Below are 12,182 nucleotides of genomic sequence, written 5' to 3' on the forward strand. Positions count from 1 at the left end.
GTATCCGACGTTCCCTGGCGGTTACCAGACCGGCCAGATCTACTGCGTCAAGGACCGATTTACCATCAGAGCTCAGGGGCCCTACGTTTAACGGCGTGGCTGTTGAAACCTGGATCCTAACTCAAGCTGGTTTCTCCCAGCAGGTCATTTCCACCATGATCAGAGCTCGCAAGACGTCTTCCGCTCGCATCTACCACCGCACCTGGAAAGCCTTCTTCTCTTGGTGCAGACTCCGCGGTCGTCCCCCTCTCATTTTCTCCATTCCCTTCATTCTGGAATTTCTCCAGTCCGGCTTGGATTCCGGCCTAGCCCTCACTTCCCTCAAGGGCCAGATTTCAGCGCTATCGGTATTGTTCCAGCGTAAGATCGCTACTAACTCGCAAGTCAAGACCTTCATTCAAGGGGTCTCCCACGTGGTTCCCCCCTACAGAATGCCACTAGAGACCTGGGATCTCAACTTGGTCCTGAGCGTCCTTCAGGAACCTCCGTTTGAACCTCTGCAAGACGTCCCACTATCTATTCTCTCTTGGAAGGTGGCCTTCCGTGTGGCGATAACGTCTATCAGGCGCGTCTCGGAGCTGGCCGCTCTTTCCTGCCGGGCACCCTTCCTTTCCTTCCACCAGGACAAAGTGGTCTTACGCCCATCTCCCACTTTTCTCCCTAAGGTGTCATCTTTTCACCTCAATGAAGATATTATTCTTCCCTCTTTCTGTCCACAGCTGAAACATAGGGTCGAGAAGGCCCTTCACACTTTGGACGTGGTACGGGCTCTCAGGAGGTACGTCTCTAGGACTGCCTCTTTCCGTAAATCGAATTCCCTCTTTATCCTCCATGAGGGTCACAGGAAGGGTTCAACCGCTTCTAAAGCTACGATAGCCAGATGGATCCGATCGGCTATCCAAGAAGCTTATCGGGTCAGGGGCAGGCCCATCCCGGTGGGGGTTAGGGCTCACTCTACTCGGTCAGTTGGTGCTTCCTGGGCCATTCGGCACCAGGCGTCAGCAGAGCAGGTTTGCAAGGCTGCAACATGGTCTAGCCTGCATACCTTCACAAAGCACTACAACATCCACACTCATTCTTCCGCGGATGCGGCCCTTGGCAGACTTATTCTGCAGGCGGCCGTTGTGCATTTATAAGTCGGATGGTACACAGCGTTATTTGGTTGTATTGTTACCCACCCAGGGACTGCTTTGGGACGTCCCATGGTCCTGTGTCCCCCAATGTGGCGAAGGAGAAATAGGGATTTTTGTGTACTCACCGTAAAATCCTTTTCTCCGAGCCACTCATTGGGGGACACAGCACCCACCCTGTTAGCCTTACGGCTCGTTACCTTCTTTGGTTCTTGACTTTTTCTGACATGTTATACTCTAATGTTATGTATTATATTGTTATTAATCTCCTACTGCTTTTGCACTGAACTGGGTCTCCGGAAGCCAGCATGAGGGTGTATACTGCAGGGGAGAAGCTAACCTTTTTTGTCTCAACTTAGTGTCAACTTAGTGTCAGCCTATTGACATGGTCCTGTGTCCCCCAATGATTGGCTCGGAGAAAAGGATTTTACGGTGAGTACACAAAAATCCCTATTTCTCATCTTTCAGGATACTTTGGCGGCTTATCTACAGCATTCCAGAATGCTGTAGATAAGAACCTGATGCTGGTGGGCTTAGCTCACCCTCGATTTTGGGGATGACAGGTTCCCTTTAATGTCTGAAAGATGCGTATACATTTAAATATAGGAAGGGAGCGGCATCTCCTGGACAACTACACGGGCTGCACAACAGATGAAAAAACAAGAACATATTCACTATTTGGTTTTAAGTATATAAAATATAGCTGATATTTGTTGTCCTTATGAAAAACATCTTGTAATTTGTCTATTTTTATTAGATATTCCCCCAACGATGAAGATTGGAAGCCAAAAACAAATAGACGTTTTATGCAGGGACGTAACACTCGTCCTGAAAAAGCTGAAAAGGAACAAATCTACATGGAACGCCTTCCTGAATTTTTAAGGCGACTTGAAGGAAAGTGAGTGAGAGCTTCTTTCTAAAGTGCTGTTGCTGAAGCCAAAGGCTGTAGAATATTCCAGATCCTGCTGAGCTGTGTGAACTAGTCATTGACTGTTTGCTATCCGTTCTTCTTGGTCTTACACATTCCTATAATCTGCACCACACCAATGTTAACCCTTACACTGGTCAGAATCAGAAAAATTACACATCATCAATGAGGGCTACTATGGTTTTGGTAACCATAGTGATGAAAGGGGTATATGGTGAGAATTACTCCATTTATTTAAAAATAATATAAAAAATTTAACCCTTTCACGACATGCACCATATACACTCACTGGCCACTTTATTAGGTACACCTGTCCAACTTCCTGTTAACACTTAATTTCTAATCAGCCAATCACATGGCGGCAACTCAGTGCATTTAGGCATGTAGACATGGTCAAGACAATCTCCCGCAGTTCAAACCGAGCATCAGTATGGGGAAGAAAGGTGATTTGAGTGCCTTTGAACGTGGCATGGTTGTTGGTGCAAGAAGGGCTGGTCTGAGTATTTCAGAAACTGCTGATCTACTGGGATTTTCACGCACAACCATCTCTAGGGTTTACAGAGAATGGTCCGAAAAAGAAAAAAAATCCAGTGAGCGGCAGTTCTGTGGGCGGAAATGCCTTGTTGATGCCAGAGGTCAGAGGAGAATGGGCAGACTGGTTCGAGCTGATAGAAAGGCAACAGTGACTCAAATCGCCACCCGTTACAACCAAGGTAGGCCTAAGAGCATCTCTGAATGCACAGTGCGTCGAACTTTGAGGCAGATGGGCTACAGCAGCAGAAGACCACACCGGGTACCACTCCTTTCAGCTAAGAACAGGAAACTGAGGCTACAATTTGTACAAGCTCATCGAAATTGGACAGTAGAAGATTGGAAAAACGTTGCTTGGTCTGATGAGTCTCGATTTCTGCTGCGACATTCGGATGGTAGGGTCAGAATTTGGCGTAAACAACATGAAAGCATGGATCCATCCTGCCTTGTATGGAGCATCTTTGGGATGTGCAGCCGACAAATCTGCGGCAACTATGTGATGCCATCATGTCAATATGGACCAAAATCTCTGAGGAATGCTTCCAGCACCTTGTTGAATCTATGCCACGAAGAATTGAGGCAGTTCTGAAGGCAAAAGGGGGTCCAACCCGTTACTAGCATGGTGTACCTAATAAAGTGGCCGGTGAGTGTATATACGGTGCCAAGGTAGCTGCGTTTTTACAAACTGACATACCGCATATTCTCGAGTATAAGCTGATATTTTCAGCCCATTTTTTTAGGCTGAAGGTGCCCCTCTCGGGTCATTGTCCCAGGGGGTAGGTGGGGGAAGGGGGAGCAGCAGGAGTGGCGGCTGTCACATCATACATCATATGACGGGGTAGGGTGAGCCATGCGATATTCACCTGTCCCCGTTCCACTGCCGGGCTCGGTCTTCCGCATTCTCTGGGTGTGATGTTCAGGTCAGAGGGCGCAATGACATGTTAAGTGCGCGCCCTCTGCCTGAACAGTCACAGCCAGAGGACGCGGAAGACACAGCGGCGCGCGGCGGTGGAACGGGGACAAGTGAATATCGCAAGTGCCAGGGGCCTGAGCCAGCGGCGACACCGGCACCTGGCCCCCATAGCGCGCCGGTGTCCCCGCCTGCTCAGGACACCGGCACCTGTCCCCCAACAATGTCAGGACAATGACCCCAAACACACCTCCAGGCTGTGTAAGGGCTATTTGACCAAGAAGGAGAGTGATGGGGTGCTACGCCAGATGACCTGGCCTCCACAGTCACCAGACCTGATCCCAATCGAGATGGTTTGGGGTGAACTGGACCACAGAGTGAAGGCAAAAGGGCCAACAAGTGCTAAGCATCTCTGGGAACTCCTTCAAGATTGTTGGAAGACCATTTCCGGTGACTACCTCTTGAAGCTCATCAAGAGAGTGTGCAAAGCAGTCATGAAAAGCAAAAGGTGGCTGCTTTGAAGAACCTAAAATATAAGACAAAATTTCAGTTGTTTCACACTTTTTTGTTAAGTATATAATTCCACATGTGTTAATTCATAGTTTTGATGCCTTCAGTGTGAATGTACAATTTTCATAGTCATGAAAATACAGAAAAAAAAATGTAAATGGGAAGGTGTGTCCAAACTTTTGGTCTGTACTGTATCTCTCTGGTTTAAGGGCATAAAAATCGGTGGGATCAGTTGACGCATTCCAGAATTATTACCTCATAAAGTGACACTGGTCAGAATTTTAAAATTTGGCTTGGTCATGAAGGGGAAACTGACTTCACACTGAAGGGGTCAACCCACAATCGAAAACCCCCCAAAAAGAAGCCAGGAGCAGGCTGTGCACCCTGGTGTATGACATAATGTCCTAAAAGAGAGGGGGAGAGCAGAACCTCAGTAGCGGGAACTTTCGGGATTACAGTCAGCACTATGTTGGCTTTATAGATCATGAAGGCATGTCCATTAAAATACTTTATCTCCCCAGAGAGCTTCTTTCAGGAGTTAATGTACTTTTTATCAGAATGAATAGAAATGCGCATTGCTGTTGACAATTGACTTTCTAATTTCCTGTAGATATTCTGAAAGCACGATACGCGCCGTACAATGTATGGATGAGGAAAAGGTTAACCTTGACCTGATTGTGGAGCTCATCAGATATATTGTTTTGAAGGGAGAGGTAAGATCTTTTTTGATGCAAAAGAATAGAAGTGAAAATCATATTCTTATTTTCATCAACATTCACTATAGATTTTTTTCTTCTTATATCTTTAAAACAATCAGCACTGAAAATATATTTGCCCCTTCACTGCCAGGAACGTATGACATAGAGCATGACTTTATATGATTGATGCAAATAGAATGCGTAGGCAAGTGTTTTTGTATATTAAGGGCATCGGTCAGCAGGTTTTTGCTACCCTATCTGAGACCAGCAAAATGTAGGGGCAAAGACCCTGATTCCACTGATGTCTCACTTACTTTACTGGTTGCTGCAGCTTTGATTTCAAACTTTATTATCTACTGAATATCTCCTAGTTCTCTAAATACTGAGCTCTGTATTACCCTCTTACATCACTGATTGGCAGCTTTCTGCCTATGGACAGTGTACACAAAAAGTTGCCAATCTGGTGGAAGCAGGGTCTATTAGATGCGCCAATTCTGGCACTTTCCCTTTCTCTTCCCACTTGCCCTGTGGAGGCGGCAAGTGGGGTTCATATTTGTGGGGTTGATGTCACCTTTGTATTTTCAGGTTACTTGAAGCCCAGCAGTTAGTAATGGAGAGGTGTCTATAAGATACCTATCCGTTACTAATCCTATACTTATATTGTAAATAAAAAACACCCAGAATAAAGTCCTCGTTTTGAAATAAAAATACACCGCGTTATAAAGATTTTAAAATTTTGTAGAATTTAAAACTAACAAACAGTTATACTTGCCTTATGCTCATTCAATTGAAACCCTGGTCTCTTGTAAAAAAAAATAAATAAAAAATAATACAATATCCCTCACCTGTCCAACATACTGTCCCACGCCGTTATCCATGTCTGCAATAATTGGTTTTCAACCTGGATGGTGGAGCTGCTGCGAGCGCAATGTCAATGACTAGCGGTTACTTCATCGAGGTTACCACAGGTCACCGAGGCTGTGTTCCCAGCTCACTTCAGTGTGAGGTGGGCCGATGAACTACAATGACATCAGTTAAATCAACGATCGCACCGTGAGAAAAAGTTTCACAATGTTGAGCTCAGTGAGTTCACAGTAAGAAATTTCTCACGGTGCTAGTGGTGATCTCACTGAGATCACTTCAGTTCATTGGCCTGGTTCACACTGAAGTGAGCTGGGAACCCAGCCTCAGCGACCTGCCATAACCTCGATGGCGTCTCTTCACTGATGCTGGTACTGTCCAGGTTGAAAATCAATTTACTCTGTCGCCTCATTGGGGGACACAGGACCATGGGTGTTATGCTGCTGTACACTAGGAGGCGACACTATGCATAATCTGAAAAAGATTAACTGTGGCTCCTCCTGTGCAGTATACACCCCTGGACGGCATCAGCCTTCTCCAGTTTTTGCTTAGTGTCGCATAGGAGGCACACCTAAAAGATTTTTACTCCGTTTTTTTCCAACGGGAATACAGATGAAGAAAAGAGGGTCTCCTGTGAGACTCCCGGCATGGCTCCTTCCTCGGCCCCCTATTATGGGGTGCCCAGTTGAAGTAGAGATGGCTATTCCCCATGTTGCTCCTTCCCCAGTCCCTCGGGTGCTGGTTCGAAGTCGAGACACCCCCCCTTCTTCCCCAATTCCTTTTGGTTTCTGGGTTGAGGTCGAGGCGAGGATAAAGGCCCCTGAAGGTGACAACAGCACCCTCCCTATCCCCCTCTGGGGGTATTAGGTTGAGATACCTCAGGTAGGGCCTGTTCAGGCAGCATTCTACAGCTCCCAGCAATGGGCCAGCACACTGCGCCTGCATCCAGGGACCCCATCCCAGCTGCGGGCTCCTGTTGGGGCCGGGGGGAGTGCAGCAGGCATGACACATACAGACACAGGGCTCCCTGCACCCCTGTCTCTGCGGCAGCACCAGCTCTATACTGCCTCAGGGAGACCCCTACCGGGCTCCCCCTTCCGCTTATAGCCCCACCGCCATCCTGCCTTTAAATCCGGAGGGGTCCGGTTCAGATCCGACCCCCTCCTGGACTTTCGCGCCGGCCTGGAGCCCTTCTGGGCCTCAGGCATCTAATTTAGGCCTAGCTGAAGCTGCTGCCTCCTCTCCGCCCCCCGGCCCGCCCCCCGGATGACAAATATGACACTCTACAGTGTCATACAGGGGGCGGATCGAGACAGAAAGGGCGCGTTTTTACACAGCCTTGCCGCCTTTTTCCAGCTCTCCGCCCCCTTCTCCTCCTTTCCTCTGTCTCAGCAGCTATTTTCGGCTGCAGATTAACCCTGCATCTCCCGGTCTGCAGGACCAGACAGCCAGTCTCCGGGGGGCACAGGACTGTGGATCTTCGGCGCTGGACCTAGGGGCACACTGGTGGGGTAAGATCACAGCTGGATTTTTTACTCAGCTGTGAATCCATATTACCTATAAGGCTCCCCTATAGGTTTCTCTACCCCTGTAAGGTCCTCTGCTGGCAGCACTTCTGCACTATGCCGGGCTCAAGGTCCAAGAGAACCAGGCAGAACTGCTATTATGCATTCTGCACAGCCTGCGGGACCGCTCTCCCCAGTAGTAGCACCTACCCGCATTGTCTGAACTGTATACAAACTAATGTGTCAGAGCCCCAAGAAGCCCCTGCCAATGCCTCGGTGTCTAATGTCACGCCGGAATGGGCTACTCACATATCGCAATCTATGACGCAGTCTATAGATAACCTAACCTCCACATTGCTTCAGGCTCTGCAGGGTCATGCCCGGTCTATGACCGTTACCCAGCAAAGGGAGAGCTTGACTCAGGAACAAGATGACCCTGGCACATCCACGTCTAGGTCAGGACGCAAGCGGACCCATAGATCAAGTCCATCTGCGTTATCCCATAGCACACAGTCATCCCCCTCTAGGGAGAGACACCGTAGCTCCAAGTCATCTAGACCGTCCCATTCCAGGGACAGACGATGCAGATCTCCGCAATCCCCGACCAGAGAAGGCCTCCTCCCCAGCCCACTCAGCAGGGGACGCCTCAGTGATATACAGGATTCGGAAGGCATCTGCGACTCTGACTCAGACAGAGCAACGGAGGGGTCCCTGATCCCAATCCCTCCTAGCAATACAGCGCTAGTTGAGGACATAATTTCATCCATCCATCGGGTGCTGGACATTTCTGATCCGCCACCAGAGACCCCAGAACATAAGATTTCCTTTGAAGGACCGCTGAAGCCGCCTAAGGTTTTCTCTAACCACCCAGAGTTTAAGACGATCCTTAAAAAGCAGTGCTCACAGCCTGTGAAAAAATTAGCTAATCGCAAATATCTGGAGGCGAGGTACCCCTTCCCACAGAAGGACACCAAAGAATGGACAGATCCACCTGAAGTGGACCCCCCAGTCTCTAGGCTAGCAGCACAGACCCTCCTTTCACTGCCAGATAGCTCAACCCTCAGGGACGCAGCAGACCGGCAGGTAGAACGCATGGCTCGTTCAATTTTCGAGGCAGCAGGGGCATCCCCGGCTCCCGCGTTTGCCTCAGTTTGGGCTGCCAAGGCCATTCTGGCCTGGGCAAAGAATTTACAAGCTCTCCAAGCATCCGCTCCTGAGCTGTCGGACCAAGCGGTTCAAATAGCAGTTGTAGCAGACTACATGCTTCATGCAGCTCTGGATTCAGCAAGGGGAGTAGCGGGGATAGCATCAAACGCCATCACGATTCGGCGTGGAAAGCGGACGCAGCCTCAAAGAAGTCCCTCACGCACCTCCCCTACCTCAGTGGGAGACTTTTCGGTGAACAGTTGGACACTATGATATCCAACGCCACCGGGGGTAAGAGTACTTCTCTTCCCCAACTGAAACCTAAACGCACTTACAAGAAGCGTAACCAAACTCGATTTCGATCCTTTTGGAATTCCTCCGGCTGGTCCGTCTCGCGTCCAGCACAAAATAGTAACCGTTCCCCACGCAGGGACAACTCACGATCGATGCAAAGGTCGGACAAGACCTGGCAGTCAAAAGCAGGCCAGCCTAAGCCCAGAGGAGGAAAATCTCAGACTTTCTCCTCATCATGACTCACGGACTCCGGAAGACACCACACCAGTAGGCGGCCGACTTTTGCTCTTTCATCAAGTCTGGCTGCCTATTACAGAAGACAGGTGGGTCATGGAACTAGTGTCTTCCGGATACAAAATAGACTTCACCTCCAACCCACCGGACCGACTCTTCCTCTCTGTCCCCCCAAAACCACCAGCCAAGGCTCGTGCCTACCACCAAGCGGTCTCCTCGCTTTTTCAAGCAGGAGTCATAGTACCGGTACCCACGACCGACCGCTTCCGAGGGTTCTACTCCAATCTGTTCGTAGTTCCCAAGAAAGGAGGCAGCGTACGGCCCATACTAGACCTAAAACAGCTCAACAAATATGTACGGGTCCGTCATTTCCGCATGGAGTCCCTTCGGTCCATCATTGCGTCCATGGAGAAGGGAGAATATCTCGCCTCCATAGACATACAAGACGCATACCTGCATATACCCATTGCACCTGCCCATCAGAGGTTTCTCAGGTTCGCAATAGGCCAGGACCACTACCAATTCGTGGCTCTCCCTTTCGGACTCGCCACGGCTCCCAGAGTGTTCACCAAGGTCATGGCAGCCACCATGGACGTCCTGCACTCCAGAGGCATAGTAGTCGTTCCATACCTGGACGATCTACTCATCAAGGCTCCCACCTTCAAGGACTGCGAGCTCAGCATCTCAATCACAACCGATACTCTGTCACATGGGCTGGTTAATCAACCTACAAAAGTCATCACCAACCCTGAGTCAGTCTGACCTTCCTGGGAATGTTATTCAACACCTCCAGGGGTCTAGTGCTCCTTCCCAAGGACAAGGCACTGGCTCTCCGACTAGCAGTTCGCACCCTCCTCGGCAAACCCCCTCGATCTCTCCGGTTTGCCATGAGAGTCCTCGGCAAGATGGCAGCAGCAATAGAAGCTGTCCCATTTGCCCAGTTTCACCTCCGACCTCTCCAACTAGCCATTCTCAAGTCCTGGGACAGGAATCCCTTTTCTCTCGACAGGGAGTTCCAGCTAACGTCGTCAACCAGGAGGTCGCTAGCAAAGGGGAAATCCTTTCTCACAGGTCAATGGAAGGTTCTGACCACCGACGCGAGCCTGACGGGTTGGGGTGCGGTGCACCTACACCACAGGGCAAGTGGTCCTCAGTGGAAGCGACCATGCCCATCAACATCCTGGAAATTCGTGCCATCCTTCTGGCATTGAGGGCCTTCCATCACTTACTGGCAGCCTCTCACATCAGAATACAGTCAGACAATGCCACGGCTGTGGCATATGTGAATCACCAAGGGGGACCCGCAGTACCCAGGCGATGCGAGAAATGTCACACATCCTCCGCTGGGCGGAGGACACAGGGTCGGTTCTTTCGGCGGTCCACATTCCGGGTGTGGACAACTGGGAAGCAGACTTCCTCAGCCGACAAGGAATAGACTCGGGAGAGTGGTCTCTCCATCCCGAAATTTTTCAACAGATCTGTCTCCGCTGGGGGATCCCCAGATGTGGACCTAATGGCATCCCACTTCAATGCCAAGGTCTCCAACTTCATGGCCAGAACACACGATCCGTGGTCGCTCGGAGCAGACGCTCTGGTTCAGGACTGGATCCAGTTCCAGCTTCTGTATATTTTTCCACCTCTCCCCCTGATATCCAGAGTGGTGAGGAAGATCAAACAAGAGGGAGTTCCAACCATCCTAATTGCACCGGACTGGCCCAGACGCACATGGTACGCCGACATCGTACAACTCACAGCAGACGCCCCATGGCGTCTCCCCGACCGCCACGATCTTCTATCACAAGGCCCGTTCTACCACCAGACCTCAGGGGCTCTCAATTTGACGGCGTGGCCCTTGAGACCTGGGTTCTAACCCAGGCAGGGCTCTCGGCGGACGTCATTGGAACCATGATCAGTGCACGGAAACCAGCCTCTGCCAAGATTTATTACCATACCTGGAAAGCTTTCTTTACCTGGTGCGAATCTCGTGGCCAGAGCCCACTCCCTTATTCACTACCCAAAGTATTTGGTTTTCTCCAATCGGGTCTGGAGGCCAGGCTGTCATTGGGCTCGCTTAAGAGCCAGGTGTCAGCCCTCTCGGTGCTTTTTCAAAGGTGCTACCAAGCCGCAAGTAAGGACTTTCCTTCAGGGGGTTTCCCGATTGGTTCCCCCCTACAGACGACCACTAGAAACGTGGGACCTCATCCTGGTCCTGACAGCATTGCAGGAACCACCCTTCGAACCCCTTAAGGAGGTCCCGCTCCGCCTTCTTTCCCAGAAGGTGGTTTTCCTGGTGGCAATCACCTTGCTACGCAGGGTGTCTGAACTGACAGCACTCTCCTGCAGACGGCCCTTCCTGGCTTTTCACCAGGACAAGGTAGTTCTTCGTACGGTCCCATCCTTCCTTCCGAAAGTTGTGTCCGACTTCCACCTCAATGAGGAAATTTCACTACCATCCCTTTGTCCGGTTCCGGTTCATAGAGTGGGGAAAGCTCTGCATACGCTTGACCTTGTCAGGGCATTGCGTATATACGTGTCTAGGACTGCGTCCTTCCGGAGGTCTGATTCTCTTTTCCTCCTTCCGGAAGGTGGCCACAAGGGTCTGCCAGCTTCCAAAGCTACCCTTGCCAGGTGGATCAAATCCACCATACAAGAGGCCTACCGCCTTAAGAATTCTCCTCTTCCAGCCGGTATTACGGCACACTCTACACGGGCGGTAGGGGCCTCATGGGCCATTCGGCACCAGGCTTCGGCACAACAAGTGTGCAAGGTGGCCACTTGGACTAGCTTACACACGTTTACTAAACACTACAGGGTTCATACCCAGTCCTCAGCGGACGCGAACCTGGGTAGATGTGTCCTGCAGGCGGCGGTGCCCTAAGTATAGGGGCCTGTCTGCACAATATTCGTCCATTGCTTCCCACCCAGGGACTGCTTTAGGACGTCCCATGGTCCTGTGTCCCCCAATGAGGCGACAGAGTAAAGGAGATTTTTGTGTACTCACCGTAAAATCTCTTTCTCTTAGCCTCTAATTGGGGGACACAGCTCCCACCCTGTTGCCCTTTCCTGGCCATTGTAACTGAGTTCTCATATTGTTTTCTTGAGCTCGTACATAGTTGCCTTCTTACAGGCATAATTATGTTATTCATGTTACATAGTTGCCTTCTTACAGGCATAATTATGTTATTCATGTTACGTTCCTCCTACTGCTTTTGCACAAAACTGGAGAAGGCTGATGCCGTCCAGGGGTGTATACTGCACAGGAGGAGCCACAGTTAATCTTTTTCAGATTATGCATAGTGTCGCCTCCTAGTGGACAGCAGCATAACACCCATGGTCCTGTGTCCCCCAATTAGAGGCTAAGAGAAAGATTTTACGGTGAGTACACAACAATCTCCTTATTACAGACATGAATCATGGCATGGGACAGCATTTTCG

The 12,182-nt window shown here is 50.1% G+C and overlaps 1 protein-coding gene across 1 annotated transcript in view; it reads left to right on the forward strand.

Moving 5' to 3' along the window:
- Positions 1-12,182, forward strand: part of DHX36 (DEAH-box helicase 36) — a 103,283-nt gene that overhangs the window by 47,872 nt on the left and 43,229 nt on the right. The window contains exons 10-11 of the mRNA XM_077290716.1: positions 1,888-2,028; positions 4,620-4,722. Coding sequence (XP_077146831.1) covers positions 1,888-2,028; positions 4,620-4,722 — 244 coding nt within the window. The remainder of the gene's footprint in view (positions 1-1,887; positions 2,029-4,619; positions 4,723-12,182) is intronic.

The sequence above is a fragment of the Ranitomeya variabilis genome, chromosome 2 (assembly GCF_051348905.1).
Source record: "Ranitomeya variabilis isolate aRanVar5 chromosome 2, aRanVar5.hap1, whole genome shotgun sequence".
In the NCBI taxonomy this organism is placed as follows: domain Eukaryota; kingdom Metazoa; phylum Chordata; class Amphibia; order Anura; family Dendrobatidae; genus Ranitomeya; species Ranitomeya variabilis.